The sequence below is a fragment of the Corythoichthys intestinalis genome, chromosome 10 (assembly GCF_030265065.1).
Source record: "Corythoichthys intestinalis isolate RoL2023-P3 chromosome 10, ASM3026506v1, whole genome shotgun sequence".
Classification (NCBI taxonomy): Eukaryota; Metazoa; Chordata; class Actinopteri; order Syngnathiformes; family Syngnathidae; genus Corythoichthys; species Corythoichthys intestinalis.
Window position 1 is genome coordinate 42030636 of NC_080404.1, and position 18006 is coordinate 42048641.

At 37.3% G+C, this 18006-nt stretch overlaps 1 protein-coding gene across 8 annotated transcripts in view; it reads right to left on the minus strand.

Moving 5' to 3' along the window:
- The window catches only part of LOC130922696 (adhesion G protein-coupled receptor A1), a 264480-nt gene that overhangs the window by 27714 nt on the left and 218760 nt on the right, over positions 1–18006 (minus strand). For all 8 annotated transcript variants that reach the window (XM_057847627.1, XM_057847628.1, XM_057847625.1 and 5 more), the window contains one exon: positions 5114–5237. In XM_057847627.1, coding sequence (XP_057703610.1) covers positions 5114–5237 — 124 coding nt within the window. The remainder of the gene's footprint in view (positions 1–5113; positions 5238–18006) is intronic.

The window sequence follows — 18006 nt, forward strand, 5'->3', positions numbered from 1 at the left end:
CATACAGAAAATAATTACAGTACATCCGAAACAAATGATTAGAACAATATATTTGAAAGAAAAAGCATGTTATTTTGCCTCATTCAAATCTTAATATCTGAACATTTAAACATGTAAACTAAAGTGCAATCACATTCGTAAATGAATGGCTTCTGGTTTTTGAAATGTAAATAAACCAATCTATTGTGATAAAACAACAAAATTGCAATAAATGCATTAACCATCAAAGTGAAGTCTAACTAACTGTAGTCTTGAAACAAATCTGAATAAGTAAAAAAATTGCAAAAAAAAATAATGCAAACTAGTTAAACTTGAGAGTAGCTGAGATCTGTCATGACAGAACATTGCTTCAATGATATCTGGCGCCATCTAGCATCGTGAATTGGTATAATGTCTAGACCGCGAATACAAGACGATCCCCTCTTTTTCAGTCTTATTTCAATGCAAAAAACACCGTCTTATATTTGGGCCAATACGGTATATGTAAAACTATGGCCAAGAATGCTGTTGATGGGAGGACTCGACGGAGGAAGGCACTGCTGTCTAAAAAAAAACATTGTTGCTCATTTAATGTTCGCAAAAAGGTACTTGGACACTCCTCAGAAGTTTTGGCAAAATATTTTCAATCAATTTCAGCATGGTTTACGAAGAACAAAATACACATTCTGGAGTGGCAAGTCCAGACTTGAACCCCACTGAGATGAGTGGCATGACCTAAAGACAGTGATTCATGCCAGACATCCCAGGAATCTGAGTGAACTACAGCAGACATCCCAGGAATCTGAGTGAACTACAGCAGTTTTGTAGAGAAGAATGGGCCAAGATTAGTCCTGGTCAATGTGCCAGACTGATCTTCAGCTATAGGAAGCCTCTGGTTGAAGTTATTGCTGCCAAAGGGGGGGGCACAAAATATTAAATGTGATGGTTCACTAACATATTTCCCCCCCTTTTGTTAATGTTTGCATACGATCCTCATCGAAATATGAAAACCTATAAATGTTTGGGTGGTTTTAGTTAAAGTAGACACTGTTCTTTTCATCTGTGCGATTTTGACAAAGATCAGATTTGATGGTGATTTTATGCAGAAATGTGAAAAATTCCAAAAGGTTCAGATACTTTTTTAATACCACTGTATGAGTCCTGGTCCTAATTGAATATGTCCTTAAGCATGATATGGTAGTCGGCAGGAGTATACACACATTTTAAAGCTTCATTAGTACCAAGAAAAAGGAGAATTATGAAAGCTTTTGGGCATTTGTAAGCCAGTCAAAATATTGAGGGTAAATGAACGTAATTTACTGGTTTCCATCCTCATATGTATGCTGATCATGAAGCAGTGCAGAGATATGCATGTTCATAAAACAAAATTCTGAGTACTATTAGCTTGAGATTTTGAAAGTTTGTTTTCATTGGCTTTAATGGAAGCTAAGGGCATGTTATTATTATTACAGCAAAAACCACTGATATTTACCAGTCTTATTATGTAGTGATAAACAAGTGCAATCAAATGAGAACTTCCACTGAATTCTACCGCTGCACTGTTTCAGAAAAACAACAAATTCAACTAAAGGGGGAATAGGTGCGAATAACAAAATATTGGTAGTAAAAAACAAGCTAACTTCTAAATTAATAATAATAAAACAATTGTGAGAGACCAGCAGACTAACGTGATTTATAGTGCCATACACACTGTAGTTTTAAAGAATGTTATAACAGCAAATAATGTAGTCTTTTAAACTCTGATTTTACTATTTTCATTTGACGGTAAAGCCATTGTTAGCAGGAAATCTTGAGCAAATATTAAATATTCCAGGCTGACTGAGCAGCACGTTGATCACAAAGTCAACAAAGGATGAGCTAGAAACAGCCAACTGGAATCTAATTAATGTTTTTTTCCATTAAAGAGCACCAGACTAGCAAATGTGAGCTCCCTACACTGTTGAGGTTTTTAATGGCTTGTTTACTGACCTTTTTGACCACTTTTCCAATTTTAGACCTCACTTTTTTTGCATTGATGGAATGCTTCTTTTTTTCTTATCTTTCAGGTAATTATGCATTTCAGCTGAGGTGACAGAGAAATTCTACTGAGGAGACAGATTCCGCACGCTTCTTTAGAACTATCACCCTTTCCCGGATCACTGCACAATTTCTCTTTTCAAAATAAACTCTGCTATTATCTGCCATTTTGCCTCCAGTCTTTGCACTTGGGTCTCCCGCACTCCCAGAACCTTACGAGTTCAAAGCTGAAAATATTTTTCCTAGTTCATCGTGCAAATCCCAGAAGGGGAAAACAAAAATAATGTAATTCATAAGTAAAGAGCAAAGGAGCACACATTAAAGCAACACTAGGGAACTTTCAGTTTTGCTGAATTTTAGCGGCGCAGGTGGACAAAAGCGGCAGGGTTGTGCCTTAACCCTTTAACACCGAAGATGTCGGTGGCGACACGTTTACGAATATCATCTTTGAAGCCTCGTCACGCTGTAATTACAACATTCCACCTGCCGCTAGTCGGTCTAATTTATAAGTGCGGAAGTTGAGGTCCAAGCCCGTTTTTACTTGAAGTCAATCGACCAAGTAGAACGGAAGATAATGTCATTTTAGTTTTATAGTTTTATTGCACTGATAAATAAATATTAAAACACTGCATTGACCATGTGTTTATGTCCATATTTCCATAATTTCTTGTCCTTTTTCAAAACCGAAAGAACCACGAAAACTACATACAGTGGGGCAAATAAGTATTTAGTCAACCACTAATTGTGCAAGTTCTCCCACTTGAAAATATTAGAGAGGCCTGTAATTGTCAACATGGGTAAACTTCAACCATGAGAGACAGAATGTGGGAAAAAAAACCCAGAAAATCACATTGTTTGATTTTTAAAGAGTTTATTTGCAAATCATGGTGGAAAATAAGAATTTGGTCAATACCAAAAGTTAATCTCAATATTTTGTCATGTACCCTCTGTTGGCAACAACATTTTGTGTAACTCTTCACAAGCTTTTCACACACTATTGCTGGTATTTTGGCCCATTCCTCCATGCAGATCTCCTCTAGAGCAGTGATGTTTTGGGGCTGTCGTTGGGCAACACGGACTTTCAACTCCCTCCACAGATTTTCTATAGGGTTGAGATCTGGAGACTGGCTAGGCCACTCCAGGACCTTGAAATGCTTCTTGCAAAGCCACTCCTTTGTTGCCCTGGCTGTATGTTTGGGATCATTGTCATGCTGAAAGACCCAGCCACGTCTCATCTTCAATGCCCTTGCTGATGGAAGGAGATTTTCACTCAAAATCTCTCGATACATGGTCCCATTCATTCTTTCCTTTACACAGATCAGTCGTCCTGGTCCCTTTGCAGAAAAACAGCCCCAAAGCATGATGTTTCCCCTCCCATGCTTCACAGTGGGTATGGTGTTCTTCGGATGCAATTCACTATTCTTTCTCTTCCAAACATGAGAACCTGTGTTTCTCCCAAAAAGTTCTATTTTGGTTTCATCTGCCCATAACACATTCTCCCAGTCATCTTCTGGATCATCCAAATGCTCTCTAGCGAACCGCAGATGGGCCTGGACGTGTACTGGCTTCAGCAGGGGGACACGTCTGGCACTGCAGGATTTGAGTCACTGGCGGCGCATTGTGTTACTGATAGTAGCCTTTGTGCTAGATCATTCACTAGGTCCCCCTGTGTGGTTCTGGGATTTTTGCTCACCGTTGTTGTTATCATTTTGACGCCACGGGGTGAGATTTTGCATGGAGCCCAAGATTGAGGGAGATTATCAGTTGTCTTTTATGTCTTCCATTTTCTAATAGTTGCTCCCACAGTTGATTTCTTTACACCAAGCGTTTTACCTATTGCAGATTCAGTCTTCCCAGCTTGGTGCAGGTCTACAATTTTGTCTCTGGTGTCCTTCGACTGCTCTTTGGTCTTGGCCATAGTGGAGCTTGGAGTGTGACAGACTGAAGTTGTGGACAGGTGTATTTTATACCGATAATGATTTAAAACAGGTGCCATTAATACAGGTGACGAGTGGAGCCTCGTTAGACCTCGTTAGAAGAAGTTAGACCTCTTTGACAGCCAGAAATCTTGCTTGTTTGTAGGTGACCAAATACTTATTTTCCACTCTAATTTGGAAATAAATTCTTTAAAAATAAAAAAAAAATGTGATTTTCTGTTTTTTTTTTTTCCACATTCTGTCTCTAATGGTTAAGGTTTACCCATGTTGACAATTACAGGCCTCTCTAATCTTTTCAAGTAGGAGAACTTGCACAATTGGTGGTTGACTAAATACTTATTTGCCCCACTGTACCACACGCACTTGTTTGTTGACAGTGATGGAGCACATGTGCGTCCATATAAAACCATCACTTTTCACATAGCGTAATGTCCATTTTGCAGCTATCTTCCTCCAGAAAATACTAAGCTGCCAACAGTAAGAGTTCTTGTTTCACCATCACTGTAAATGGACCACAATGATTTCCCTGTCAAGGTACTCCAAGTGCATTAATGTCGTTTCATTCACACAAAGTGGTGGCGCAGTAGTTGAAGGGGTCTTGCAAGGCCGTAGCAGGCATTTTACTGTTTACCACAGATATATTTGTCTGTAGAATCATCTGAAAAATGTCATACCAATACAACATGAAAATAAGTATCGGGACATTTGGCTATTTTAAATAGAGGAGCTGAGAATGGTCGACAATTTTGAAGTGGTATGGTGGGCTTGTCTATTCATCCAAAAGTGAGGTTAGTCACATGATGTTGCATGAGAAGGCCTGCCTCACAATTTAGTTCCAAGTTCAACCCAAAGGTGTTTGATCGTGTATAGGTCAATGTTCTATGTTGACAATACAGTCACATTCCTTCAGACAAAACTCAACAAACCATACTGTGCCCTCGCCTTGTCATAAATCGAGGCCACTCAGCTACTCAACAAACATTGATTCTGTTGTTCAAATATCATGAAGCAAATGTGCCACTTCCACTAGAACTGTAATTTATTGTTGTTTAAAAAGCTGCTCTGTCATAGACTGATTTCAATCCTAACACTTCTATAAAAATTTCTAACCACTTTCCTGAGCTGTATTATTGAGACCCACGGGAACGGAATGCACTTACTGCTTGACATATGATGGGATATTTGATTCGATTGATGCCGCCGGCAAACACAGCGAAGGTCAGAGCGGTATGGAAGCAGAAGTTGAGGAGTATGTGCCATCCCTTCCGACTGATGCGGATTGCACTGCCAAAAGAAAAATCGATACATAAATAAAAAAATAAAAAAAATTAGCATGACCATCATGTCTAACTTTTCTCTCAGAGCAAACATAGACTTAATAATAGAATTATTTCAGATAACACGTTGCCCTAAACACAATTTTACGAAATCACTATAATGTTAACTTTGCTAAGTATGTTTATATTTTGAGTGCTGGTAATTTGAATAAACCACTTCCGTATTATGAGTTCATTTTATTGATTAAAAATGATGTCATGCTGTACATATTATATAATAATATAGCAAGACGTGGTTTAATTGATTTCTTACTTAGGTATAATATATCCATTTGTGTAGGGGGTCCAGATTCTACCGTATATGGGGGTAAATACTAGGGATTTTCTTCATCTGATCACATGATTGGAAATCGGGCCTGATCATGTAATTTTCAGAGGATTGGAATTGGGTAATAAAGATTGCTTTATTTTTAAGCATTCACACATTGTCTGCCATTGACGGCAATAGACATCCAATCCAATTGATTTGGACGCCTATTGTGTGTAATGGCAGTGAAACATGATCATTGAATGCCAACCTTCCCAGTTGAAATGGATTGAGAGAATGTCCAGTTACAGCAAAAATGTAAAGGATACCATAACCAAGGGAGTAACTCAATTTAACACACTGGATGACAAGCTTTATTTTATATAGCGGTACCTTTACATACGAAGTTAATTCGTTCCAGGACCTTGTTTGTCAAGCAGGATTTACGCATAAGAATACATTCTAATTCTATTAATTCGTTACATAGCCTGAAAACCTACACTAAATTGTCTGCTGGTACTATTATAAATGGCAAATACACATAGCAAAACAAATAGGTTATAGATAAAATTCGGAATAATAATATAATAATAATTCCTGAAATAATGTAACGAATTGGGTACTAATGTGGCAAACTGTTTTGCATGCAGTACCTGAATGCACCACGTGTCTAACGTGTAGGGCTGCAGCTATCGAATATTTCAGTAATCGAGTAATCGACTGAAAATTCTATCGATTAATCGAGTAATCGGATAAAACAAATATATTTTTAGGTGAAGAGCAATTATAGATATACATGAGAAAACAAGACATTTTATCATTTTCAGTCAATCAATGTCTTTATTTTTGATGTATATTGTTGAAAACAGTCAACAATTGCATCTCAGACGTAACTAGAATTAGAAAAAAAAAAGACTAATTCACTGCTTTCACTCAAAAAACCTTTAGATCTTATTTTAAAAACGTATATATATATATATATATATATATATATATATATATATATATATATATATATATATATATACTGTATATATATATATACTGTATATATATATACCTAAAAATGCCTTTACGCTTGATAACACTCATCACTTAAAAGTTAGTTTTTTCCCAGGTTTTTCAATTGAATTTCTATTTGTGTCAAGCCATTTTTAAGTTCTAGTTAAGTTTTAAGTTAGTCTAAACTGTAAGTCCTGATAGGATTGTGAGTTTTTGCACTGTTCAAAATAAATGTATGATACAGGCTGTATTGGAGCACATTAGGGACTAATGCTACTTGGTGTTTTATCCATCAATGACTACTGAGCTAAAATTGATAGTTAGCATTATTGAGTTTTTATTTGACACCCTCATCACTCCACAATGCTATGTCATGTTAAAGCCTGTGTGTAAGACACGTTAGCCACGCATCGAAAGTGGTCTTAATTAATTGAAACCTAGCCCTCCGCAGGGCTAACGTAAGATGAGCTAGTAGTGACAGTAACGTTAATCTTATATATTAGCGCTTAGTGCTCTTTATTAGCGCTTAGCGCTCTACTGCTTTAAGATGGCGGCTGTTTGCTAACGTTGCCCAGACGCGGCCTAGTCTGTCATTGCACATCTAGTTCAACTTACATGTGATCTCTATGAGACTAGAGACGCTAGCTGCAACTAACGTAGCATGTGCGGGCTAGCATTTAGCAACGTCGGCGTCGTTTGTAGCGGTTGTCGGCTGCAGTAAGTTTTTTTTTTTTTGCTTCTTCCTCTACGCACGTGACATCAGCGCGTTGTCCTGCATTAAAAGTAGTCCGAGCAAAACGTGATGCTTAGAGCTGTCAAAATAAACGATTACTCGAGGTGAATAAAATTACTCGGATCAGTTTTTAAACTCGAGTTACTCGAGTTGCTCGAGTATTCGTTTCAGCTCTACTAACGTGACAAAGAGAAAAAGGTGCCGGAGAGATTTTACTTTCTCTTTTGATGTTTTTTTTGTTGACGTCAACTGCGGCGGAAAGTAGGCGTGTTGTGTTGCACAAGTTCTGAAATAAATGATTAAAAACCAGATGAAGCTGGCGATTTCTTTGGTGATGTTACCACAATAATAAGTGTCACCTTAACTTATAAAGACTGGCGAACGGTGGAACGGAGTTTGGAGGAGGACTGTCGAGATCATAGACATTCTACGGCCAAATTGTCGAGCCAGTTCACGAATGCGCACATCACGGTCATATTTTTCATTTCTATCTTCATTTCAGTGGTAAGCGTCTTTTTACTTTTCACCACCGGCACTAACCTTCTTGGAAGCCTTGTTGCTTTCTCTTACAAGAAAATCTGCCGTGCGTCCATCTTGCGGTAAAGCAAAGAAACTGCGGCACTGGCATAAATCGTCATATTTTGAGCATGTTGTCTGATGTAAAAACAAAAGGCATGTCAAATTTTACGTTGGACGTTGAAAAGCTCGTGTGTCGAAGCAATCGTATGTCAAGGTGCCACTGTACTACTGTTATCTATGTAAAACAAAATATTTCGTAGTAATTTGTGTGCAACCTTATTTTGACCTGCACCCCTGGAAAAAAAAAGATTTCTGAATTTTATTTTTGATTTATTGAAACCATTGCTGTTCTAGTAGCGCTTTTACAGGTAGTCCCCGGCTTACGACGAACCCGACTTATTTACTTACCTTTCTCTGTTCTTTTTTTTTTTAAGTCGCATAACAGTGTCTCGTCTGCTGTTTTTTCTGTTCTTTTTTTTTTTTTTTTTTTTTTAAATTCATTTATTTATTTATTTTTTTAAGTCGCATAACAGTGTCTTGTCCGCCGACTCTCAGCATTGATGGTAGGTACATTATATTAGGTCTAATTAATCTAAATGGTCTCTACAGTAATTACTATGCATAGCTGGTATTTCATTAAACTACAGTATATATGTGGTCTGCTTTCCATAGTTGCACTCGGACTTGTTTGACGTCACGCCAGTGCTATTTTCTGTTAGGCCTGAACGATATTGGAAAAAACTATTGCTGCGATTTTTTAGGGGTTTGCTATATTATATTGCGATATAAAAAAAAAAAAAATATATATATATATATATATATATATTTTTTTTTTTTTTTAAAAGAAATTTTCACTAGATGACTTGAATAGCTGTTTGGAAAGACTTTGGATGACTCTCAATGACCAGTGATCCCTTGTTTTTCGCGGTTAATGGGGACCAGAACCCGCCGCGATATGTGCAAAACCGCGAAGGTGCGCACCCCGCCCCCCCAATTTTTATTTTTGTGTGTGTGTGCTCAATGTATTTATTCAGATTTAGCATTGGAAAGAGATACATACAGTATAAGGCATGTTTTTTTTCTCACCTTTTCCCCAAAGTATGATTAAAAATCAAATAAATATATATATATATATATATATATATATATATTAATAAATGTTTTTAAGCACTTCAAATGTTATGTTATATTATGATCAGTTTTAAACATAACTGTCCAACCAAATCATTTTTGAACAAGAATAAAGTACTGTAGTCGAAAAATGCTTGGCTTTATTAAATACTTCTGTTTATCTACCTTAGCTGTGACTCTTGTTGGACATGTAGAAATTACAAACTCCTCATGATCACTTCTGGCATTTATTTTATGTCTCAAACGTCTCCACACACACACACATTCATTCCAAAGCGACTTCCATGCAGAAACAGTTTTACAAGTTAAACGATGATTGACAGCTGCTGCGCTGTGATGTCCGCTTCTTTGGCAATATCAAAGATACCAACATCGTTAACTTTAATAAGCAAGTGCTGCAGTGACTGTGAGGTTCAAAGAGCGTGTGAGGCTCTGCAGAGCAGAAAGCAAGGTGTATGTGGATTTAAAAAAATAAAAACTATCGCACGTCCTTGCGATGGGACTATCGCACACGCACACATCGCGATGGCGATGTTTAAACGATATATCGTTCAGGCTTATTTTCTGTTAGTTTCGAGCATTGCTCTCACGTTAGGAAGCGAGGGTGAACGCCAGTTGACATTTCAAGAAGGCGGAGAAACGGTAAACGAAGCGGGCTCGGCGATGCCCTCCCCTGTTTGGTCTCTATTAGCCCGCTAGCTTTTTAAGCAGCGTTCTTTCTCACCGCTGGATTGATGCCACTACTAGCTGCCGTTTTCCTTGTTGAATTGCCAAATATTTGGACCTTATTTCCCTCGGTATTACTGTACAGCCATTGATGTATGTTTGTGTAAGCAAATATGTCTATTGATTTACTTTAAAGCATTAATGTATGCTCTTTGTCGTCATTACTGTATTTTATTTTCTAATAGTATGTTCATAGTTTGACAGTGCCAAATTAATAAATATCATTGTATTGTAAGAAGAACTATGGTGTGATGGACAGTTATTTTGAGAGGGTAATTAGGGGTACTTAAAGGGTTAATTCTGACTTATGCGGAAAGTTGGGTTACGTCGCCACGTAGGAACAGGCTACCTGCATATGGCTATAATGTTGGGATAGCTTTGTTCAAATTGAAAAAAAGTATCAGAAGAACATAATATTAGTGTCACTATACAGAGGGAGATATGCAAACAAAGAGGAATCACTCAGAGATGGCTTGATCAGGAATGGCGATCTTTTCCGGTTCACAAAATCAACTGAAACGTCGTGTTATGTGTACTTACAGTATATTTGTTTAGAGCCCAGAGTTAAATAGCCACGAGCAAGGCACTTAACCCACTTTACCACATTCTCTCCAGTTACAGAATAGGCTGAATAGGTCAAACCACAGCAATATATAGTTTGGCACATTTTTTACAGTGGTCCAGTAGCACTTGAGCCAACTCCAGATGAAGCATTGGCAGCAGTCAGTTGCAAGGCGTGTCTAGGGCCAGGCTTTGCAGCTTTGGGTAAGAGCTGGTGCTGCTGCCTTTGCCATAGCACAGGTATTGAAGTGCATCCAGCAAAGCGGCCATAAATCAAGCTGGCTGTTGGCTTTCTTGGAAGGAGATTTTCATAGGCTCCGCACTGCACTTCATTGGGTCAAGTAAATTAACCTGCAACCCTGCACACCCCTTAACCGCAGAGACTGGGATGAATTGAGCTGTCTTTTTACATTGTGTTTTGCGCATTGGAAGTCAATTTCATTCTTGAAAACAAAAAAAAAATATTTAATTATATATAAAAACAGTATATACAGGGTACGGGCATAGCACGTAAGAGGATTAGGGCCACTGAAGAAAAAGGGGGGAAGAAAACGGTAGCCAAGATTCTGTGAATAAAGTCAGAATTGTGACTTAATATAATTAATTTGAGAATAAGTCAGAATTCTGAGAATAAAGTCAGAATCTTGGCCAGTTTTTCCCCTTTCAGTGGCCGTAATCCTCTTCCATTACGGTGACCCAAAATAACGTGAACTTTTTTACAAAGCAGTACAACCAAGAATGATAGAAGACAAAAAAAAATATTTATTGCGGTGTTGTTGCAAACAAAAATATTTTCTCAACGAACAATTTTTTTTCATGACTATGACAAGCTAAAAACGTGTCTTGGGAGACCAAAACAACGAGATGGATGTCAGTTGTCGTCTGACAAGATGAAAATTTGCCATAGTTTGCGTCATAAGTACACAATGTGTGATATTTTCTTATTGTATGTGTAGTTAGCAAGTATCTTAACAGCGTTTGGTCGTGTCACTCATGTGACGTGCTGCGCCACCCCCGACCTCCCGGCCCACACACAGGCTTAAGCGTATGCCCATTCCAGGCTTCTTTTGTGAAACACGTGTCAGGTGGTGCTTGGTAATTTTTGGCTGAGTGATCATCACAGCCTTAACTAACTTTAAGCGTTAGCATAGAATTCGTGTTAACTTTAGCATTTAGCGCGGTGACTCGGCGAGTGTTTTCTTAAACTCTTGGAAAACTTTTTACATACAGTTCGTGGCATCCAGGTGAGTTTATTTAATCGCAAACAATGTACTGTTTTCCTGCTGAGTGTGGATTATCATCATGAAGACGTTGATGTCCTTGTAGACTCTACAATTATATGCTCGTCTGTCAATGTTCATTCGAAATTTTTGGAAACCTTTTATTTATTTTAGGGCTGTCAAACGATTAAAATTTTTAATCGAATTAATCACAGCTTAAAAATTAATTAATCGTAATTAATCGCAATTCAAACCATCTCTTAAATATGCCATATTTTTCTATAAATTATTGTTGGAATGGATAGATAAGATGGATATATACATTCAACATACTGTACATACATAAGTACTGCATTTGTTTATTATAACAATAAATCCACAAGATGGCATTAACATTATTAACATCTTTCCTTGAAAGGGATCCACGGACAGAAAGACTTGTAATTCTTAAAAGATAAATGTGAGTACAAGTTACAGTAATTTTATATTAAAACCCCTCTGTATGTTTTCGTTTTAATGAAATTTGTAAAGTTTTCACTCAAAAAATAAACTAATAGCTCGCCATTGTGGAAGGTAGTGATTGAAATACAAAAAAAGGTGTCAAGGGCGAGTTTTAAATTAATTAGAGATCTAACCAAGTTTTTTTAGTGTGTTTTGCCCCTCGACTAGTGCCGTAGTTTCCGGGTTAATTGTACCTTACGTTCATTTGAGTGTTGACTTCACAACGTACGAGACCTCTGATAGTTTATATATTATGACTAAATATTGCCATCTAGTGCATTTGTTGAGCTAAACGACATGTTTAACCAAAGTCTGAATAATTATTTTGCATAGCTATTTTGACTGGGAATGCCAGTTCTCTTTGCATTGAGCGCTTTTCTTTTTGTGAACATCATTTTTTGGAGAGATAGGAATATTATTTTTGTTGTGCTTTCAGTAAATGATACTGTAGTGACTTAACTGTTCCATCCAAATGCATGCTGGGAAGTTGGGCAACCATGACTGTCAGTGGTGGCTGCAAATGGTATATCTTCTCTGCGTTGTGTTCAACACAGGGTGTTAAGAAAAAGATTATTTCCTGCCATACTTCCCCACGTCACTCGCCACAATAGTTATAATTGTTGTGGAAGAGATGCCAAAGCTTATGCCAATAAATAGCGCGGCCCCAATGAATGCCTGTATCTACTCCACATGCTTGTCTCTGCCTCTTAGCTCTCAATATACATAAAACGGCGCCATTGTAGTTTGTTTGCGGCAATGCATGAGAGTTAAATATTTTAACGTGATTAATAAAAAAAATCAATGACCGCCCATTAACGCGATAAATTTGACAGCCCTAATTTATTTTTTTATTGATTCATTGACTAAAACTTTTCAAGTTTATAGTCGAAAACATTTTGACAATTGTCGACTAAAACTAGACGGAATTTGTGTTTTCGTTGACTAAAACTAGACAATAAGAAATAACTAAAATATGATTAAGACTAATAAGTATTTTCGTCCAAAAGACTAAGACGAGAATTAAATGAGCTGCTAACAACAACACTGATTTATAGTAATTGAAACCTTAAGACATGGCATTTAAAAAACAATGGAAGTTTTTTTTTTCTTTTTCTTTTTTTTTTTTTTTTAAACTGGTCATTTTTCAAATCGCGTCCTCCTGTACAAATGCGTTTTTGAAATTTGCTGTTGAGATTCCTCATTGATTCCACATCTTAGCTGGGATACTGTGAATTTCTTCCTGATTTCACCATGGTTACTAAAATGGCGCATTGTTTACTTGCTCAAGGTCATTGCCACATGCTCATGTCTGTCATTACGCAAAAAAAATCCTGTTTTTTTTTTCAACAGTCGTCAACAGCATATTATAAGAATGCATTCATGCAGGAGGACGCCATTTAAAGGGTGTCATTTTTAAAGGAAAATTCCACAATTGTTCTTTGAATGGCATCATTTTTTCAACAGTGGTCAACAGCAGATTTATTGGATTGTTAAAAAGAGAAAGTTCCCTTTTTTTGGGTGGCCGTGTATATATGTCAGTATATGTCACTGGTTACACTAAGAACAGCGGATTGAGAACACTGGGATTAGGGAAGTGTTATTAAACATCAACGGAGCCAAATCATGAACCAAAAATGAAACTCTCCATAATGAGCATATACTGGAGCCTAAGTCTAACACAATAATGGACTTTGCAGCGTGCATCATTTCCATTTAATTACTTACTTATTTATCACATACTTTGTCACTGATGGTTTAGTATTTTTATCATGGTGACACTTGTCACATCTCTTCCTAATCCAGTGATTATCATCTGTGGGGTGTATTCATATTTTGTATTCTATCATCAGAACTGCAGCACACAGAACTAATGATGGGATTAGAGTGCACAGGGGGGAAAACAAATCTTTATTTTTGCGATTTCACATTCAGAGAACGGAAAGAAAGAGACATGCATAACCCAATAAATATACTACAGAAAAACCAAACGATAAATAAACATTTTAATTTCTTACTACAAAATGGGCCATGGCAATAAACATTTGAGAAGTACTGCCATAACCCTTTGGCATTAATTTAAGTGCATGTGATGTCAGAAACAAAACAATTCTACAATCTACTGCGTCTAGCCTCAAGCGAACCCCCCTCGCGTTTTGCCTATTTATCACCCTGTTAGTGCTTCACGGACTGACAATCAGCTTGAGTGATACTACATAACTAAAGTGTTCTGAAACATAGATGTTTAGTAGTGAGGAGGATTGACAATGGGATGAAGGAGGGAGAAGAGATGGAAATGAAGGAAGGTCCTTAACGAAAAACCGTTCTCTGAGCATGTTGTGGCTTTTATATGGAGTCTTTGAATAAAGGTAAGATTATATACAGTAAAACATTCACACTAAGACCCGCAGTATTCTATTTTGGTTAAGTTGCAACCTGCGTACTTCAAAAGTTGATAAGAGAAAGCATTTTTCATTACTAAGGTTGCTGCTGCACTCACCTACTCTATCACACCCCTATCTTATCTCTTCTTATCCTTCGGTATCCCTTCTGCACAGGGTGTTCCCTTGTTATAGTTGTTATATAGTACAGTGGTACCTCTACATACGAAGTTTTTTTAATTCGTTCCAGGACCTTGTTTGTAAGCCGAAATTGTCGTATGTCGAGCAGGATTTTCCCACATTTTCCATTTTCCCACATTATAATTCCATTAATTTGTTCCACAGCCCAAAAACCTACATTGAATCCTTAATAAATACTGCTGGTACTATCACAAATGGCAATTACACATAGCAAAACAATTAAATCATGAACAATAAGGGTGTAACGGTACATGTGTTTGTATTGAACCGTTTCAGTTCGGGGTCCTCTGTTCGGAACGGAGGCGTACCGAACGAGTTTCTAACGTAATGTAACCCTTACTTTTCGAGGCTGTGAGTCGATCGGGTTACAGTTTCTTTGTGTAAATTATATTTACTCCGTCTTCTCTACTATAATGAGGACCAACACGGTAGGACAGTATAAGAAACGTCAATGGCGTGACAACGTGGCCGCTGCGAGAACGCAGTGAAACGCGGGCGTTAAAGTCAATCAGCCAATGCACACCAGTCGCAGTGCGGCCGCGTGTTAGACGCGTCCCAGAAGCTGCTCAATGCGACGCACACGAAAAGAACGAGTTTATTATTTGACGCGAGACGCGGCCCTCCTGCTTCAATACTACTAGCTAGCAGCGGGCAGACTGGAAGTCACTCGTGTAAAAACACGGTGGATCCGGTCGATTTTCAAACTAATATGCAATCGTAACCCACTTTTTGAGTCGATCAGATCTCTGGAGTGGTAGATCGGGGCACAGTTGACTTGTCTTTGTTGATTTACTGCTGTCTTCTCTGCTATAATAATAACCAACACGGCCCCGTGTTCAAACAAAACCCTCCTACCACAACAAAACAAGTATGAACTAATATTCACATAGGAACTAAAGTTATACAACATAAAATATACAATATCAATGAATACTACATTACATTTGTAAAATATAAACAGATAATAAAATAAATAATAACCCATTTAAACAAAATAAATTGAAATGAGCTAAAACACCTGTAATTAAATAGCAAGATCCTGCTTACACAATTAAATTGATTAATTTCTGTGTGGCGCTTTAACTTGAGAAAATCCACCAATAAAGCTTTTGAAAACCATTCATAAGAAAAAAAAAAAGATTCATTGAGGCATTTCATTTGGAAAATTCATGTTAAAATCTTTGTCATTGGGATTGCTTTTCTCTTTAGCACAGGACTTTTTTTCCGCTTCTTTCTTTCAGAAAAAAAGCTGACTAATACGCAGGGTCTGAAAGGCAAATTGTTGTTGGATTATTATCTTTAAATACCCGCTACTTTTTGAGCAGAATTCTAGCTTTGTAAAGGCTAATGTTCCTATTGTTTAAAGCACAAAAGTGTGTAATAAACAACTAGCACATTTATATTTTGCATTTTGTTTTCTTCCTGTACCGAAAATGAACCGAACCGTGACCTCAAAACCGAGATACGTACCGAACCGAGATTTTTGTGTACCGTTACACCCCTAATGAATAATAATTGGAAAAATAATATAATAATAACAGCTCCTGTAATAATGTAAAGAATCGGGTTGTAATGTGGCAGACATTTTTTGCTCTACCTGAACGCACCGCACGGCTGATGTGTCAGAGAGAGGAAGCGGTGGAGGTTGAGTTTCACTTTCACTTTAAATTTTTTTCTTGAGAACACCGTCAACTTTTGTGTTACATAAATTGTGAAATAAATGACAAAGCTGGCGAGTTCTTTGGCGATGTTACCACAATAATAATTGTCACCTTAACTTATAAGTCTGGCGAACAGTGGTTGGAGGAGAACCGTGGAGATTTATTGTTGAGCCAATTCACAGATGTGCACCCCACGCTCATATTTCTCTATAACTCGCATCTTCATTTAGAAGGTAAGCGTCACCTTTTTGCATGTTTCACCACCAGTACCAATCTTTTTGAAACCTGAGTTGATTTCTCACACAAGAAAATCCGCCGTGCGTTCGTCTGCAGTGCTGTCATGTCGTCGTATTTTGAGCATGTAATCGGATGTAGAAACAAATGTCGAGTCAAATTTTACGTCGGATGTCGAAAAGATCGTGTGTCGAAGCGATCTTATGTCGAGATACCACTGTTTTTATATTGAGATTATGGGTGTGACAAAATATCGAAATGGTGATATATCGTGATACTTTGATACTTTATAAAATATAATATAAACGGCCACAATAAGAATACACCAAACTCCGATGTGGCACATTACAACTGTTTCACCTAAGAATTAAACCAAAGATTTACCATTCTAAGTGTCCAAGCAGCTAAACAGTACCAAAAAAAATCAAAAGTAGTCTTTAAAAACAGTCAGGCAGTGCATTCGAGTTGCTTATTAAAGTTAATGATGATTGCCAGACGTTAAGGTTTGATTGCGCCAGAAACGCTTGAAAGCCGAAACTTCAAAGCGCTGCATGCGCCAATCATTGTGCAACTCGTTAAACAATTGCTGTGGCAACTCATTGTTTGTAAGTGAGCAGCTTGAGCAAATTTGAGTGGACTCACTCAATAAAGCATTTATTAAAGACAAGCATTTTTCTACTTTATTTTCGTTTGAAAATAATTCAGTGGGACAGTAACATGTTTAAAACGTATCATAATTATTACATTTGAAGTGCTTTAAACCATTTATTAAAAAAAAAAGTATATATATATATATATATATATACAGTGGTACCTCTACATACGATCACTTCGACACACGATCTTTTCGACATCCGACGTAAAATTTGAGCCGCCATTTGTTTCTACATCCGACGAGTTGCTCGAAATACGACGACATGACAGCACTGCAAACGAACGCACGGTGGATTTTCTTGTGTGAGAAATCAACACAGTTTTCAAAAAAAGTTGATACAGTTGGAGAAACAAGGAAAAAAGTAATGCTTACCTTTGAAATGAAGATGCAAGTTATAGAAAAATATGAGCTTGGGGTGCGCGTCCCTGAACTGGCTCAACAATACAGCTCCATGGTCCTCTTCCGACCACCGTTCGCCACTATTTATAAGTTAAGGTGACAATTATTATTGTGGTAACATTGCCAAGGAAATCGCCAGCTTCGTCACGTTTTTATCATTTATTTAAGAACTTATCCAACACAAAACGCCCATTGTCTTAAGCAGTTGACTGCTCTCAAGAAAACGAAAGTATTATCTCTACCGCACCGACCTATCTCACTATGACGTCAGCTTCGCGGTGCGTTCAGGGACAGTAAAAAGTGTCCGCCATATTAGAATCCAATTCGTTACATTATTTACAGGAATAATTATTAATTATTCTTATTATTATTATATTATTCTGACTTATTTATTTATAACTTATTTGTTTTTCTATGTTTAATTGCCATTTGTAACAGTGCCAGCAGTATTTATTAAGAATTTAGTGTATGTTTTTAGGCTTTGGAACGAATTAATGGAATTATAATGTATTCCTATGGGAAAATCCTGCTCGACATACGACCATTTC